Below are 17,830 nucleotides of genomic sequence, written 5' to 3' on the forward strand. Positions count from 1 at the left end.
AAGAACTTGCTCCCATGGTGATCGAAAGAAGTGTCCCCCTCTGCAACGTTAACGTGCTAGTGGCCTCTGAGAGCCATTGCTGAAACTGGGGTAGACTCGGAAGGAAAAGAGTAGCCCTGGGGGTGGGGCGGATCCTCAGGAGCAGGTCCTCTGAGTCATGGCACCTCAGGCTTCTGGGGGATCGGTTCTTTGCCTCCTTCCATTCACTGCTGACTTATTGAGTGCCTGTTGAATTTCCTGTGCCTTGCCTCGCCTCGCCTCGCCTCGCCTCGCCTCGCCTCGCCTCGCCTCCCCTCCCCTCCCCTCCCCTCCCCTCCCCTCCCCTCCCCTCCCCTCCCCTCCCCTCCCCGGTAAGCTGATTATTCCTCATAGAGCTCCCAGTTTCTTGAAGAGGACTGCCATTAAATAAGCAGAACTTCCCCTGGCTTAGATGTACCCCCTCTAGTTTCTACCATCAAAAGCAGCATTGGTCTCTCTAAGCTGTGGAAGTTCTAAATCTCATTTGCTTAAAAATTGTTCTTGCCGCTCTCAGAACCATTTTCGTTCTGTGAATAAGTCTCTTTATGTTTATTTACTGAAGTTCATGATTTCAATTGACTAAGATTGTTCTACATTCTACTAAATAAGAGAATTCTAGGCACCTAGTATCCCCAAGGGGAAGGAATGGTTATAATTCTTCTGTATGTGTAATTTTATTCTTTTCAAGGGCCTATGTGCATCAGTAAAGGAAAAGGTATTTTTTGTTGTTATTTCTAAAGTTACTTAGTTACATAGTATGTGTTAAGATGTTTTTAGCTAACTTCTTCTTATATCAAAGCAGGAGCTGCCTCTAGCAAGAAGACCCCCTCTGGGGTGCCAGCACACCTGGTGCCATCCCCAAGGCGCTTGGCGAAACTGCAAGCAGATGGCCAGATAACAGAGGCTCTCTCTGGAACGCAGATTCATGTACAGGTCCCTGAACCTCAGAACCCAGCCCCCTCCCAGAACCAAGAGCTGGCTCAGGCGGGAGCAGCCCATCAAGAGCGGTTCTCTCCCAGTAACCATGTCAGTGCTGAGCCTCTTCCACAGCCCAGCTCATCAGCACTTGGTATTTCCCAGCAGGCCCAAGACTTATCCCCAAACCAGCAGGAAGGGGATGTTCAACAATTGGATCTTTCTTCAAAAATAGTAATGACGGATCTCCCTGAAAATGAGCCCCAGACATCTGAGGCAAAAGCGGGTAAAATGGGGCAGCCGTCCATCGTTCCTTCCCAAGCGCCTTCTCAGCACCCTGACCCACCTCCAGCTCACAGCCCTCAGCCAGACCAGGATGAGGAATCAGGGGAGGCCAAGGTAACCTCCACTGGCCCTCCCCCATCTGAGGCTCCCCAGGAGTCTGGTCCAACATCCCTCAGCCCCCAGAGAACCCAGGATGAGGAGACTGAGTCAGCCGATCTGCCACCCAGCAGTACCCATTATGAGCCTCCAAGAGACCCTTCCCACCCTAATGGGGCCAAAACACCGGGACCATCTCCAGAAGATTCTCAACAACTTCTAGAGGAGGGAACCCCCAAAGGAGAATTTGTTCGGGTTAGCACTCCTTACCCAGAATTGCCACGTCCTCAGGATTCAGCAGATATCAAACAGATCCAGGACAGGAAAGATCCAATGACTTTGCTTCCCAGAAACCGCCTGGCTCCCACCAGGCTGCCCCAGCCTCAGGTCCTTGCTCCACTCCAGAGTCGGAGGCCCACACCCAAACTCCTCTCACCCAGCAGGGAGAGAGGAACAGCCTCAGATCAAACAGTGATTCCCTCCCCCAGGCCTCCACTAGCTCAGGAAGGAGACCCCAGTAAACTTCCTCCCATCAGCCCTCCCCATTCCAAACCACCACAAAATCTGAGCCCCCATCTGGACCACAGTCCTCAGCAAGTCCAGAAAGAAAAGGTCAGGGAGGTGAAACTCCCTCTTATCAGCCCCCCCATCCAGGAGCACATGCCACAACTCACTCCCCATCCGCTCCAGGAAGAGGAGGCTCAGGTGGTTAGGCTCCCACAAATTCCCACTTCCTTCTCTGAACAGCAGCTGCCTCAGAACACGGGGCCTCGCCATGATTCGAGGCCTGTGAAGGAAAGACAAGCTCCGAAAGCAGTCCACTCCTCCAGCAAGAAGATTTCAGATGTGCGGGCCTTACCTCAAAACCAAGAGCCAGAGCAGCAGACAGAAGCTAGGAAAAAAAAACTCCCTATCCAAAGAGAGACAACTAAAGGACCAGGGCTTCTGAAAAAGGCACCACCTAGAAGCCATCATACAGCCTTGCAGCCAGAATCCCAGAGTAAGCTGACTCCCCCAGAGGTACCGGACCACCCTAATCCCAGCCCGCCTCTGAGTCCTCAGGGGAACCAGAAGAGAAAAGCCCACACACCAGAAATTCCTGAGCCACCCCACGCTGAACCATTGCCTAAGGATCCCCAATTACAAGAAGAGAAATGAGAAAAGGTACATTCTTCCAGAAAAAAGGCCCGTGCCAACCTCCCCCCCAGATGACCTGGATCAAAAAGTAGCTGTGTCCAAAAGAGGACCATCCTTGAAAAAAGAGAATTCTGGAGGATTGTCTCAGGAAAATAAAGCTACCCTCGGTGGCAGTCAACCAACTCAGGAGTGTCAGCCCCTGCCCGGGAGACCTCTCCAGAGTGAAATGTCCTCTGCAGAGTCAAGACCAGATGATTCTGCTCCTAGGCAGCATCTGAGGAGAAAAGAAGAGGCTCATAAAAGGGGAAGATTTCAGAAGAGAGAGACTGCTTTGGATTCCCCAGAGCAGGCCTCCACCCAGCCTGTCAGAGGGACGCAAGCCCAGAAGGGGACCAGTCAGACCAGAGAGAGCTCTGTCCAAAGGGACAGGGCTTCCAGGCAGCAAGCCAGAGACAAACACAGAGGGAAACATGGCGAAGCACCAAAGGACAGAAGCTCTGCTGCACCCCAGAATCAGGTGTCTGCTGAGGAGCGGGGCAGCTGGAAAGGAAGACTGCAAGCTAGGGGTAGTCAGAGCACCAAGGTTTAAGCCATCCCTGGAGCACTGGGTCTTTAACGTCTGTGTTCCTTGGAGGGTGTGCTGTCACAGAAAGGACCGTGATGGCCAGGGCGCTATGAGCCCATATACCAGCTTCCTTCTGCCACCCCACGTAAGCATGGGGGGCGGTGGGCACCAGCCCTGTCCAGCCATTGGTTTCTTAGAAGGCAGCTAGTCTGTGCAGATTCTTGTGGTTTGCCACTGTAGCCTGGAAGAGCAGCCCCTCGAGGTGGGGTACACCAGCAAACAGTGCTCCTGCGGCCAGCTATAGAGCTGGTCTTAAAGATTGGTGTCAGCAGGGAGCCTCTGTGTCTAGCATGAATTCCAATATGCGTTCAAACTCTGGCCGAAGCAATTGCCATTGTTTTTGTTGAATTCATTAGGAAAACTCACTTCTAGTTGAGAAAAGTGCCACATGCCTCTCGCCTTATCGAGGGATCCAGAATAACTCTGAGAAAGGAAGCCTTTGCAATTCCTGGGTCTTGGTCACTCCTGCAAAGATTCTAGACCCGCGGTTAATTTGTGGGAACAAGTTCTTTGCACATGGGACACTGTGATTGATGAGTGCTTCGGATTTGCATTGGAACATATGACCTGAAACTTTTGCTGGAAATGTATTTCAAAATGAATACCTTCCTTCTCTGTCCGAGTAGTAACCTCATGTAAATTAGCCCATGCCTTCATTATGCCAAGCCATCTTGTTGAATCAGTTAAAAGGGCTAGTGGGGAGAAAATTGAGGGGAATCAGTTTTCCTTTATCAATTCACACCATCAGGATTCCTTTGCTGACAAGTTACTGGGGTCCAACCTGAGCCAGCTTATGGGAATCTACAAGAAGGGAGTGGGATATCTCCTACAACCAAACTGTGGGGAGGGCAGAGGTATAGCAGAGCCTCAGAATTGGGGACCTGTTATTGAACATAACCCAGACTCTCATCATGCCCAGTATTTTCTGTCATCAACTGCACTCTCGTCATTTCTCTGTTTCTTTCTCCATGGTGGCTCTTTCTTTTTGATTCAGACAGACTACATAGAAGTTTCTGCACATGGCAGGGAACATGGCCACCAGTACCTCTCAAGTCTTACATCTGGTTTTACATCTGGCAGCTCCCACTACTAGAAAGGGATTAATTTACATGTTCCTTAATCCTAAAGTTAAAAAAAAAAAATTCAGGGAGAGATACCAGTTGGCTTGGGTTGCCTCAGGTGCTCATCCTTAAACTAATCTACTCTGGGCAGAAACAGGGTCCCAGACACGTAACCATTGGGGCCCCCTCCTCGAGTACATGGCAACTGCATTCCCAGAAGGCAGTAATTGTGAGTAAAGCAGCCAACCCAAGATTTGGCTCTTAAAGAGTTACAAGGTATTTATTGAGTGCTTACTATGTATATAGCAGCATCCGAAGCTCTGTTTGGCATCCTGTATTTAAAAAATAGAAAACAATTGAGGACTAAATGCCTGTATAAATGGATCTTACCATATACGAAAGGTATGTGTCCATGAAATTGTATGTATGGCAGATGTTATTCAAGTTCAGTAGAAGAAATTGACATTTTTAAAATCCAGGATGCAGGAATCCTCTTATAAAATGAAAAGCCTATGTTATGCCAATAATTACCCTTTGATTTATCTGGTTTGTCAAAGATGACAGTTATAAGATGAATGTTTTTTAAAATAACTTATTGAGTTAGTTCAGTCATCCAACAAGCATTGATTGAGCGCCTCGTATGTGCCAGACACTGTGCAAGTTGCTAGACGTACATAGCGTTGATGAGGACACCCAAGGGGCTCTCTCTCTTATCCAGGGAGACAGATAAGAGAGTTCATTACAACACCATGTGATTGGGGCAGCTGGAAGCCCCACTGCACACTGGGCCAGGTTTAACAACAAATGGACAGGCAAATCCATTTATTAACTTTTCCAGTATGCCCTAAGGATACCAAGGAAGGACACTGAATCCAGCCTGGGATGGGAGAATTGGATCAGAAAACACTTCCAAGAGGAGGTCATCTTTCAGCCAAGTCATCAAGGTTGCAAAATGAGAATGATGGGAGAGACCGAAGGTTCTTTCGAGGAGGGAACAGCATATACTAGGCATGGCAGTAAGAGCAGACACAGCATTTCCTCTAAGGACCCAGATGTCAGGAGAGCCGTAGGTATCTGTAGATCCAGAGGGTGTTTTGTGCTATGCTAATAACGAGTTTGGAAACTTGATCTAACAATGGGGAGCCACTGAATAGTTAAATCTTTATCTTAGAGACGTGTCTAGAGTTGGTATGGAGGATAAATTTAAGGTAGTCAATACAGGGAGTAGGAAGGATGGCTGGGAAATTATTGCAATAGTCCTAACAAGATGGTAAGGGCCTGAAATAAGGCACTGTGGCAGGAATGGACAGATTTCACGAAGTATCTGGGTTGGACGTGGGGGGCGGGGAGGACAGACGTGAAAAAAAAAGGAAGAAAATTAGGATAACCACCCCTTGTTTTATGAGCGGTGAAGGGTGCATTTCAGAGGCACCGATACCTCACTTAGGTGAGAACTTAAGAAAAATACATGGTTTCCTCCTCAGGCAACTTGTTCTGAGGCTCCTTAAGGCATTCGGGTTTGCATTTTTATTAGGGTTCTAAAGGGAAGTGAAAAGCCAAGTTTCCCTTTGTTTGACTTAGAGGAAGCTCTCGCTCCCCCGCCCCCCCCCCCCCGGGTGTTCCTGATGGTATAAGGTTTGTGTTTTGATAGTATATCAAAGTGTCCTAGGCTCAGTGCAACTGGGCAACACTTTGTTTATAGTCCAAGGAAGGGAGTGCAAAGATCATTGACGCCTTTGTGGTGGGAGGATTTTACTGCTATTATTGATTTTCTCTGTGTAATGGAAACTTCTGCTTTTTAGCTGTATAAGAATTGTCATTTTCCATCTGTGTTTACAAAGTTCACATCACTTCGATTTGCTGTATTCCTTAGCGAAGTGATCTTTATGGGAAAGCAGAAAACATTGCAGACTTTAGTCCCTCTATTAGCTAATATGATTTTCAGCTTTTTAAAGGAAGTCCAGCAGCTAGTATTGAAATCAACCGAGATAATAGTTCCACTAGGCGTAAGAGCCTTCTTCAAATATTTAAAGAGCTAAATCAGTTATTTTCAAGCCTCAAAAGAGAATTGGAACAAAGGACACGATCAGGTAATTCACAAAAGAGGAGAGAAAAATGGCCAAAATACATGTCAAAAAGCTTTTTGCTTTGACCACTTCTATAAGTTAAAATGGATTAGATTGTGGGGGGTACCAAACTGGCAAAGATGGAAAGCAAATTAATGCCTATTCTTGATGAGGTTAAGGGGAAACAGGCTTTCTGTGTCATCACTGAGAAAGTAAGCTGATACAACTTTTGGGGGGACAGTTGAACAATATATGTCAGAGCCTTTAAATTTTGCCTATCTTTAACCTAGTAACTCTAATCTACGACTTACCACAAGGAAGTAAGTGACATAGAAGGATGTTCCCATTAATATCTTTTTTTGGTTTTTGTTATTTAAATTTTTTATTGTTATGTTAATCACCATACATTACATCATTAGTTCTTGATGTAGTGTTCCATGATTCATTGTTTGTGCATAACACCCAGTGCTCCATGCAGAACGTGCCCTCTTTAATACCCATCACCAGGCTAACCCATCCCCCCACCCTCCTCTCCTCTAGAACCCTCAGTTTGTTTTTCAGAGTCCATCATTTCTCATGGTTCATCTCTCCCTCCGCCCATTAATATCTTTATAATAAAATCTGGAAATAATGTAGCCACCCAATGGGGTTTTAAAAATAAGTTATGGAAAAGTTATGGTGTAGCTATGTGCTGGAACGCTACGTTGCCATTATGTTGTAGAAGAATATAGAGAAGAGGAAAATATTTGTTACATATTCAGGAGAAAACAGGTTAAGGAGGTAGAGCCAGTATGGTTCCAGTTGTGAGTTCTGGGTTGTCAGATTATGAATAATTTTTATTTTTTCACTTATGCTTTTTAGTATTTTCCAAATATTCTACGATAAACCTGTGTTTATTTGGAAAAGGTTACATAGAATCAAATTCACATATATGAAAATCTGTCCTGTGAAAGAGCAACCTTATGTTCTATTTCAATTTGACATAATGAGGAACTTTCTAAAAGTTAGAAGTCATGTTCAAAGGAATAAATAGGCTTTCTTTAGAACTTAGAGGCTCTGTGTTGGGAATCTTACAAGAAGCCTCCATATGTCGGGTGATCAGTTGGGCTGGATAAAATTTAAGGTTCCTTTTATGATATCCATTTACTACACCTGGCTCTACCTAAATTTTAAAAATGCTGGTCATAACCTACAAAATGGATTCCACAATTTAGTTTGCAACCTGCAGTTTGGAAACCCCTGCACTGAGCTCTTTGAAGCTTTGCTCTGGTGCTGTTCCTAGAGGCCTGCTCACTAGATGCTTCCCTGCTCTGGTAACTCCATGTGTAATGGGATAGGTTGACATATGATTTATGCTGAATTCCTTTCTGGGACAATAGCAAGGATCCAGTGGATTGGCAGTTATGCTCGTTGTCAGTATTAGGGCTCCAGAGAAGATATGTCCAAAATTCTTATGCATAAAAATTAAGTTCTTGTTTAAAGCAAAAAAAAAAAATCTTGATCAGTAGTATTTTCAGCACTAAGTACTTAGCTGACTCCCTTTCCTTTTGCTCCATGACAACCCTGAAATCATCTTGTTAACATAAAAGATCCTCCAAATTCCACTTTAGATAATTGTGCTATTTATATAGTGTCTAGCACAATATGTTCATAAATGAATTTAATTAATTGCTTAGTTCAATCTGAAAGACATAATTCTAGAAATCACTTTTTTTGTTTGACCAGGCATTCAGAAAAGAGAATAAGAGCCTACCCATTTCTTTGTGTTGATGATAGATAAATAATGTCAGACCACCAAATCTTTCATCTCCAAGGTGATTAGGAGAGTGCGGGAATGATTAGCAAAAGCTGAAGCCTTTTTTTTTTAAGTTTGTAACCTTAGAAATTCATAATTTCAAATAACACGAACAGTCAAAATAATCACTGGAAGTGCCAACACTGTACCATTTAGCTGTGTGACCTTGGGCAAGTTACAGAGTTCTCATATAGAGACAATAACAGTACCTACCTCAAGATTATTGTGAGGAGTAAATGAGTTTGAGTTAATAAATTGAAAGACAATGTCTGGCACATAGTAAGTGTGTATATGAGTATTAGTGTTAACATGTAAGCAGCAAAAAAAAAATTAAACATAGCATTTTATCATTAATTGGATTTAAGAACCGTTCAAACTAGGTAGGAATGTTTGTCAAATAGGATGGTCTTCTCTGAAAATCCTCTTAAAAACTTTCACAACCTTGATCGAATTAAGGAGCTTAAGCAGAATTAGAATAATGTTGGGAAGAAATTGTAGCTGAGCAACATGTTACCGAGATCAAGAGATTGTTTCATAGACATTCACGTGCAGCGTTGCAGCTTAGAGAAGTGAGTTGGGAAACATCAGCTCTAGGGTTATTATGAAATTTACTTGTGATACACACATGAAAGGCTTGTCACGGCACCTGGCACATAGTACATGCTCAATAAATGCTATCTATTGTTTTTACTACTGTTATTTCTTTACTGATAAAGTCAAAGCCATTTATATTCTGCGTTGCAAATTGGTTAGATAGTAAGTGCTGTCAAGTTATTTAACTCAGAATCAGCTACCAGATAGTGGGCATTCTGTTTTCCTTTTGCGGTGGGTTGAGACCAAGACTGACTTCTACAAGCTACCCAATTTTAAAGACCCCCAGTTTCCACAGACAAAGAAAAGTGAAGGAAGACCCCCCCCCCCGCCAAAAAAAAAAAAGTCTAAGAGGAATTGACCAATGAAGTAACATCTTTGAAAAAGCTGTTCTTGAAGGATGATCCCTTAGGAAGCCCCTTGCGCTTGCCAGAAGTGGGAGTGTAGGATTGGGTGGAAGTCTCATTACCAGCCTCATTATCAAACATATTACTTAAAGGAGAAGAAGGCTTTCATGTGTATCCAAGCTCCCTGAATGTTTCTTTCCTATTTCCTGCTTCTCCTTTCTCCTGCCCAAGTGCTGTACATATGCAGATCTTATGTATCAAGTTTCCAGTCTTGAAATTTGCCTGTCCTATATCTTGTCTCCTTCAAAGCATCAATTAACTACTTCATGATAAACTCATCCATTAAAAAAAAATTCAGGGCACTATTGTTATATGTTTTATTTTATTTTATTTTTAAGTTATATATGTATTTATTTTTAAGTAAGCTCTACACCCAGGGTGGGGCTCGAACTCAAAACCCTGAGATCAAGGGTCTCATGCTCCACCAACTAAGCCAGCCAGGCACCCCTGTTATATGTTCTAATTAGGACATTCTAAATGCAGGGACCAAATATTGAGCCCATTAGTTCAGCTGTACTGAGGAGGTTTCAGTGTGAAATTCAATGAAAAGAAACTTTTTTTTTGTACCTCATTCTGTCTGTGTGAGAATATACATTCACATGCTTTCCTCTGTCTTGATATAGACTCTGTTTAAGTAGCTGATTATCCTTTTATTAGAAACTCAGGAACAGAGCACTTTACTGTGAGAATGATTTAATAAGTATACTCATTTTATCATGTATAACATGAACATTATTACTCTATTTCCTTGGATTTGGTAGCTTTCCACTATAAAAGCTTATTTTGCTATGGAAAATTATTATGGCTATTATGTGAAATTTTAGTTGCTTTTATTCCTTACTTGGAAGCACAGATAGACAAGACTTTCAAGATTTAATTCTGCCCTAGAAAAATACTTTTTTCAGAACCTTTAGTTTTGTGATACTTCCCAATGAACTGAGCTTTCCTTTAATTTTCCACTAAAACTATGTAACTCTCATTAAAAATAAATACTGTATTACAGATTATTGTGCATTAATTTGGTTTTGGCCTTTTTTATGGTTACATATTTCAGTATTCCTTTACAGTGATTTTACAAGTATATTTTATACGTATATGGGTTTATTCATGGTAGGGATGAATTTCTCTCTCTAGTTAAAAAAAAAACAAACAAAAAACCTCACTATTACCTAAATAAACATGTGTTGTTTTTTTTTAAACCCCATTTGAGTTGGGGGGGAATGAACAATTCTGAAACCATCCAGTTATCTGAGAACTTTTGTTTGAAAATTAAAGCCTGTTTCCAAGTCATACATTTCCCATGGTTTTCAAACAGAGACATATTCCAGTTGATTGATTTTTTTCCCAGGGTTTTGTTTAAACGTTAAAAAATGTATATTTACAAGTGTTTAGTCTCATATTTTTGAACAGGAAAATGACTTAGTTGCTTTGCTATATAACTAATCTTATTAATATAGAAACATTGGTTATTAAAGTAGGGATTTTTGTTTCTCAAAATATTCACAGTCTGATTCTCAAATTCTAATGTTATTCCTAGTTATTGACATGGATATGTGGCCGCGTGCCAGTAATGTCAGATCAACATTTTGTATTTCCTGCTTTGTGCAAGAAAAGGCCTTGTTTTGTCTGTGTGATGGTATGATATTAAATATATGCTCAACATGTTTTATTCTTAGGTACATAGCTCATACTGCATTTGTTATTTAGGTTGGTTTCTATGCTGCTTTTAAAATGTTTTATGCAAATTATTTTAATTCACTTGACTGCAAAGGGATAGAAGTCTAAATAAAAGGTCTAAGCTACTTAGAACTAATTTGAGATGTACTTCCACTTGTTCCGGGTAATTCATTTATATTTTCCTGTGTTTAATAATGATACTAATCCATAAAATAACTTTAAAATCTGTCATACATCATTAAATTCATTTGTGCTTCATTGCAGCTGTTTACATAAATTTAACTAGCCTTTATACTGAGAGACTTGGTTGTTTTTGTGGACTGTAATTTATATATATTTTTTAATGTTGCCTCAAGGTTGTCTTTAATGTAGATACTTTGAATAAGATATGTTAAACTCTTGTTGCAGGGTATTGTAACAGTGGTAATTATATATATATATTTAATTGAGAAGCAGGATCCCTGTCCATTGATGTATTAAGACATTAGTAACTGTTTTAAGAACTGTATGAAACTCTTCATTATAGGAGTCCAAGTCATTAAAGTGGTGGCATTACAAGATGGTTTAATACTAATGTAAACACATTATCTTTACCCAAAATGTTTTATTGTTGGGAAACCATAAAGACATAAAGTTGTTGGAATTATAGCTCCATTGTATCATCAGATTGAACTTAACTTGTTCACACCACGGTACAAATTGCTGATGTCTCAGAAAGGTAGAAAAAGGAACCCTGACACATAGACTGGAAATTTTGTGGAAATTTTCTCATTGAATATAGCTTCCATTTCTTTCATTTTTATCTTAACTTTTCTCAAATTCATCTGGTCTTTTTCACAGTTCTTTTGGTTCTTAGAGTCCCATCAAGAGGACAAGTATTTTCCCTCTTTGCTTTTTTTAAATGAGCACAGGCTCCAGCATCTCCATCCCATCCCCCACCCCTTGCTTCAGCCCTTTCCATTCTTTAATTCAGTTAGGCATGCTCCTGGATCTTTATACAAAGCACCTCTTTCTGCATGATAATGCTTTTGTCCCAGATAGTTGAATGCTTTTCTTGTGATTTTAGTTACCTGTCCGATGTCACCCCCTCAGAGAGGACTTCTCTGACCATCACGCCCTCTCTGGCTCTTTCTCCTTATCTGGCTTCCCATTCGCTTCATTGCACAATACTGCCACCTATAGCATCTGATGTGGTTGTCTGTCTCTCTCCAACATGAGAATGTAATTCCCACAGCTCAGGACTTTACTGCCATATCTCCAACGTCCAGAGCCCTAGCTGGCACATAGCAGGTACTCAACAAATATGGATTGAATGGCTTTTCCATCATGAAGATTTAACAAAGAAGGTCTCCACATGCGATTATCCCTTACTATCGCTGTGACTGTTAGAACCGTAGTTACCGCAGTGCTCCTCAGATTGCTCTGTGGCCTGGAATTCCTCTGGTGTGGACTCACTCATCTGTTGTATCTTCTGAGTCTCTGTCTCTCTCTCTCTCTCAAGGCAGGTGTTGGGTTGTGGAGCTTTAGACTTTCTGATATGATTAAATACTTTGACTTGCCTACAAGTTTTTTCCTTATCTTACTGGTCTGGGATTGCCACACAATCTGGTGGGAGTTTGAGTTCAGGTTCCATACAAGCATGCAACACAGGATCAGAGGCCTGATTTTCCACAGGTGTTTCCACCCTCAGTCCAGGCGAGACTCTGTGTCCAGGCACAGTCTCTCGGTCCGTGGGCTGAGATTTCCAGACACCCCCTTTGTGGCTTCTCACCTCATCAAAGAGCCCAGGACTTCTGCAACAAGAACACAGGGACTGACCCCTCTCAGTCCAGAAACCTCAGCCCCAGGAGCACTTGGACTTCTTGGCATCGATTCCCACTCTTCTGACTTGGAACCTTCACTTCCAGCACCTGGAAATTTTTCTTTCTTCTTTCTCAGCAGTGCTATGTAGGCAAGACAAATTTCTGTTATATATTATCTAGTGCTTTCTTGTCTTTGAGGAGAGCTTCCCATGTCTGTTCAGTCAGCCATATTGACTGGTGGGACATGTGGAAATAGTTTTAAATTTTTTATTTTAGCACTTTTAAAGCAATATTCCTGAAAGAGTTGATGCTCATATATATCCAAAAGCACTTACACCAGGGCTCTCTGTGGATGAGCAGTAATAGAAATGTAGATTCTTTATATTCTAGGTCTCTGGACATTCTAGTGTTTTAAAGGAAGCTTTTAGCATTATTTATGAATAAATTCTGTCAAACAGTGACCTCATCATCCATTCCATTATTTTTTTAAGTTTCTTCTCAGCGTTGCATGTTTTATTTTCCTTCTAGCCTTTTAGGAGAATTTTGTCAAAGGGAAAGTAATTATCAGTGTGACTTTTTAAGTGTCTGGAAGGTATTGTATGTATGAAGATTTACTTCAGTTCCCTTCACAAGCCTGTGTTGAGAGCACCGAGTGTACTCCCAGGACACGTGTACTAGGTGCTGTGGTCTGTATTTACTATAATCAATAATAATTATTACCTTGTTTTCTAAGACATATTTTTATTTTATATTTTTTAAAGTTTTTATTTATTTGACAGCACAACTAGGCAGAGTGGCAGGCAGAGGGAGAAGCAGGCTCCCCGCTGAGCAGGGAGCCCAATGTGGGACTCGATCCCAGGACCCTGGGATCATGACCTGAGCCAAAGGCAGACGCTTAACCGACTGAGCCACCCAGGCGCCCCTAAGACATATTTTTATTATCTTACTCTCAAGTTGAAATGCACAGACTTTAAGTATTTAGTTTGCTGTGTTTGGGACAATCCAGATACAAAAAATTTCCCTCACTTCAGGAAGTTCCCTTATCCTATTTCATGCCTTTTATTTGTAAACTTTGCTTTCTTCCCTACCAGGTATTAAGATATCTCCGATAAAATCTGAGGAGTTTTCTAGGAAGCTCTCCACTTTGAATTTGTGTGATTTCCTGGATTCTACAGACAGAAACTACTTTGTGAAATTATGGGCCAAACTTGCAGCCAAAAAAACCCCAGTGGTAAGGATGGGGCGGGGAGTAGGGAGGGATAGAGCCTCATCTGAGCATCACATGGCTCAGACCAAAAGGGGATTTGGGTATTCTGAGACTAAGTTTCGCCAAAACTCTTCTCTGACTGGTATGAGCTGAAGACAAATTTTTAGCCTCTTTCTACACCTGTAGGAATAGACATGGGCTCTACAAAGAATATTCAGTGTAGCTTTTGTGAGTACCTTTTTCTAGCCCTTAATCAAAACTTGGACACTCTTTAGCAAGAATAGAAAAGGACTTTGACAGAACTAACGTGGTAAAATATGTATTTCAAGAGAAAACTGGCTTTCTTGTTGGGGTAAAATGTTGAGTGTTCTTGTGCTTAGCCTTCAAAATGAGTCCACTCAGAGGCCCTGTCTTACAACTTTGCAGCACTCAAGCCAGTCATATAACTGTCCCAACTCAGTTCTTGGACCACCCAGAAAAATCGGTATGTGTGGGAAGATTGAGTGCAGAGTTGGCTCTGCATGCAGATTAGGTTGTGCTCATTTTCCATTTGTCATAGTTTTATAGGATGATCTGGGAATATGAGGAGGCCTAAGTCATGGCCACTGCGGTTGCCACAGATGCTACAGGACTTGCCTTTTGGTTGTCAACTCCTAGTTTGTGTTTCCTGAAGGCGACGCTGTTGTCAGCAAATAATCACATCATACTCTAAAGTCAGAACCATAGGCGGTGGGTGGTTGAAAGAATCAGACTGGTTACTTCAGATGAAAAGTCTTGGGCTGCGGAATACCCAGGCATAGCTCTGCGGTCTGCTCAGATTAAGTCCTACGATGCCAGTGTTCAACGTGCAAGAAACAGATGCTCGATCAAGTCAGCTTAAGTAAGAGGTAGTGCCATAGAAAAAATATAACGAGTGGCTTCACAGTGCATCATGAACAGGGATGAAGTACAGACCTCACAGGTACTGCCCGGCACTGGAATGAACGAGTGAGGTGCTCGGATTTCTCTGCCTTCCAGAGGCATCAAGTTCCTGTCATCTCTGCTCCTGATTCTCAAGTATTCTGTGGTCCTATCTCTCCTGGCCAGGCTCCTCCATTCACACAGGCTTCTCTCCCACGTAATTTGAGCTCATTCTCATGCACAGCAGCCCTGACTCTCCATGGCCTCTTGGCTTTGTGTTCCCAATTCCTGGTCACATCTCTCTGTCTCTGTCATTCATATTGTGAGAGGCAAGAGAATCTAATTGGCCCAGCTGGACTTTTCAAGCCATTCCTCAGAGATCATGTGAGACTGCTTGTCCAGTCACCTGTGGAAGGGCAAACAGCATGGGTACAGATCAGGGCTTCTTAGGAGGAACAGAGGGTGGGTGCACTCTAAACATGTATAAATAATATGAATTTGTGCCATGATACTTAAGTGGCAGGAAATATCATATTGATTTATCCAAAATAAATCAATTCTGGAATTGTTGCCATCCACCAGGATCTGTGGGAAGTCAAATTATCAGTCATGAAGAGTTGGGATCACTCCCATTCTTTGGATCAAGTTCAAGAACCCTGAGGGTTTCACCATCCCGGAAGATTGGGGAAGAGCCCCTGGCTTCCAGACCACCATGGTTACCATGGAGATGCCCCTAGTCTAAGAGCCTGAGTTCCACTCCGAGCCAGTGGCGCCGGTATTCTCTGTATCCTCTACTACCAGTACCCTCGCCTAGTACTGACCCCTAGGGGGCTCCCTCTCCATGAGGAGCCTCTCAGCCTCTATCTTTCCATCCTGGGAAATCTCAGTTCTTTATGGGTCATTCCCCCCCTTTCTCTCTACGCTTGTTATCCTGTTCTTGGATAGTATGGCTTTATGCTTGTTGGGGCTTAGACTTGCAAATATAGGTTCTTCTTTATGTCCCCAGGACATGGCATATCCATAGCGTAAACTCCAGAACAAATCCTTGGCCACACTTATTCCTTCATGATAAAGTCTGTGTTCTGACAGCCAGAACCCCTCACATCCCACTTCTGCTGTCCTGCCGCACAACCTCACACACACTGATGAGCAACACACACCATTGTTTTGCCACACCCCTCTGCCCATTAGTGGGTAATCATGATTTATTTAAACATGACCAGTCTGAATTTCACCTGTTAGATAACCTCCAGGCTTAAAGACAGCATTTGTCTGGTCTAGGGCACTCAGGTATTTAGGAGCAAGAACAGAGGATAAAAGGAACAGAGATGGGGAAAAACAAAAAAACTCAGAGACACACAATGTGTTCTTAGCTATAATTCATGACTGATAATAATAAATAATCGATAATAGTATATTAATAATTCAGTATAAAATTAATGAAGACTTTGGAGAAACTGGAGAGGGAAGAGTATGATAAAAAGGCAGTGTGATAGTACGAGGGGCCACCTTGGTGGTGGTCGACGGGGGAGGGGTGCAGGTATTGCAGACCACTCGTAGTCAAAAGTAGTCTCATGAACTTTTCCCCGGGGTCACTCCTCCCCTGCAGTCACCTCCCTGAGAAACCGTTCGGCCCCATAATCCAGGGCATCCATAGCCTGGTCTAGAACATCTCTTGTGTCCCCTGTTAGAACATTAGCAGTGACTGATCCCTGATGGTAACAATGCTCAAACTCCTTGCAGCCTCCAGGTTCTGGTGTCTTTGCCCATCAGTGCTAGCAGAGATACAGTGTAACAACAGTTTCACAGAGAACAAATCAAATCCCCCAACAACCAACAGGTAGATACATTCTTCAGAAATAGGTGCAAAATACTAAATTGCTGCTGTCATATATATAGGGTGTAATGTGCCTAAGGTTATTTTTAGTGCCTCATTTTCTTTTAAAGATGATGGATTCAATACTATTTTTAAATTTTAAGTACTTTTAAGATTTTAGGTTATTAACCTTTTGTGTAGCTGTTAACAATGCAAAATGAGCAACATGACAGCAGCAACTTTAGAGAGACGTTATCATGTTATGTTAGAGAACATAAACAGCCTTTACACAGCATTTGTAATTTGGAAAGGGCTTTCATGTAAATTATCTCATGTACCTTTCATTGCAACCTTTTGGAGAAGATGTTATTTTGCTCATTTTACTTTCCCCAACATAAATTTCCATGTACTTTTGAAACCTTTTAGTGGATTGAAGAAAAATTGCAACTTCCTCTGTCAGAAACCTGTATCTTAAATTGTTCCCCCCCAAAAGTAGAAATTTTTGTGCTTTTTTTGGGTGTCTTCACTGTAGATTTAATGTATTCATATTTACCTTTAGAGACTATCAAGAGAGCCATTTGACAGTAATGGATAGGTGGAAATTTCCATCACCTAGGCTTTTTGAGTTCTGCTTCTCTGAAGCTCCTTCCCACTTAATTGAAGACAGTGTTCTTCGTCTCTGCTCAATTCTACCTCAAACTCCCTGTGCACGTGAGGTCTTTCTGTCTCATCCTATCCAAATATTCCACACTTTCCTTGTGCAGAGTTTCTAACTTCATGGATGTCAAGGTGTGATTACAAAATTTCAGGTGGGTTATCTATATAAATGTGAAAGACAAAGCAAGAATACTTCTAGAAGATAATGTAAGAGAAGATTTTTATGGGTCAGGCCTGGTTAGTACTTGGATGGGAGAAGATTTTTATGACTTTAAGGCAGGTACAGATTCCTTAAATGTAATACAAAACACTAATTACAAAGGAAAAGTTTAAAACATTGAGGAACATTAAAACTAGTAACATGTATAAAAAAACAGTATTAAAGAGGAAACAAAACAAACCACATGGGGGGGTGATATTTATAATAAGTATAACAAAATGCTTTTATTTAGAATATATAAAAAAACTTTTATAAATTATTAAGAAAAAATAACTCACGGAAAAACCTCTTTACAAAGGATAATATCCAGATGGCCAATAATGATGTGGACAGATAGTCAACCTCATATCAGGAAATGCAAATTACAGCCACAGTAAGATACTGCTGCATAAAAGTCTGAGCTGACGGTTAAGATGTGGAATAGTGGAAATTTTTATAAGACAACTGGTGGAAGGTTCAATTTGGACACTTTAGAAAGTAAGTGGGCATTATCCACTAAAGTTGAGCGTACACATACCCTATGCCTCAACAGTGGGATTCCAATGGACATGTGTG

At 41.9% G+C, this 17,830-nt stretch overlaps 1 protein-coding gene across 3 annotated transcripts in view; it reads left to right on the top strand.

The window, feature by feature from the left end:
* LRGUK (leucine rich repeats and guanylate kinase domain containing) overlaps positions 1 to 17,830 on the top strand; it is a 109,043-nt gene that overhangs the window by 71,507 nt on the left and 19,706 nt on the right. The window contains exons 16-17 of one of the 3 annotated variants that reach the window (XM_088018423.1): positions 818 to 1,219; positions 13,567 to 13,706. In XM_088018423.1, coding sequence (XP_087874549.1) covers positions 818 to 1,219; positions 13,567 to 13,706 — 542 coding nt within the window. The remainder of the gene's footprint in view (positions 1 to 817; positions 1,220 to 13,566; positions 13,707 to 17,830) is intronic. The other 2 variants (XM_088018424.1, XM_088018425.1) reach the window with 2 other exon arrangements.

This window comes from Eumetopias jubatus, unplaced genomic scaffold (genome assembly GCF_037043125.1).
Source record: "Eumetopias jubatus isolate StellerSeaLion01/CBP00866 unplaced genomic scaffold, mEumJub1_p1.0 scaffold_14, whole genome shotgun sequence".
Taxonomy (NCBI): Eukaryota; Metazoa; Chordata; class Mammalia; order Carnivora; family Otariidae; genus Eumetopias; species Eumetopias jubatus.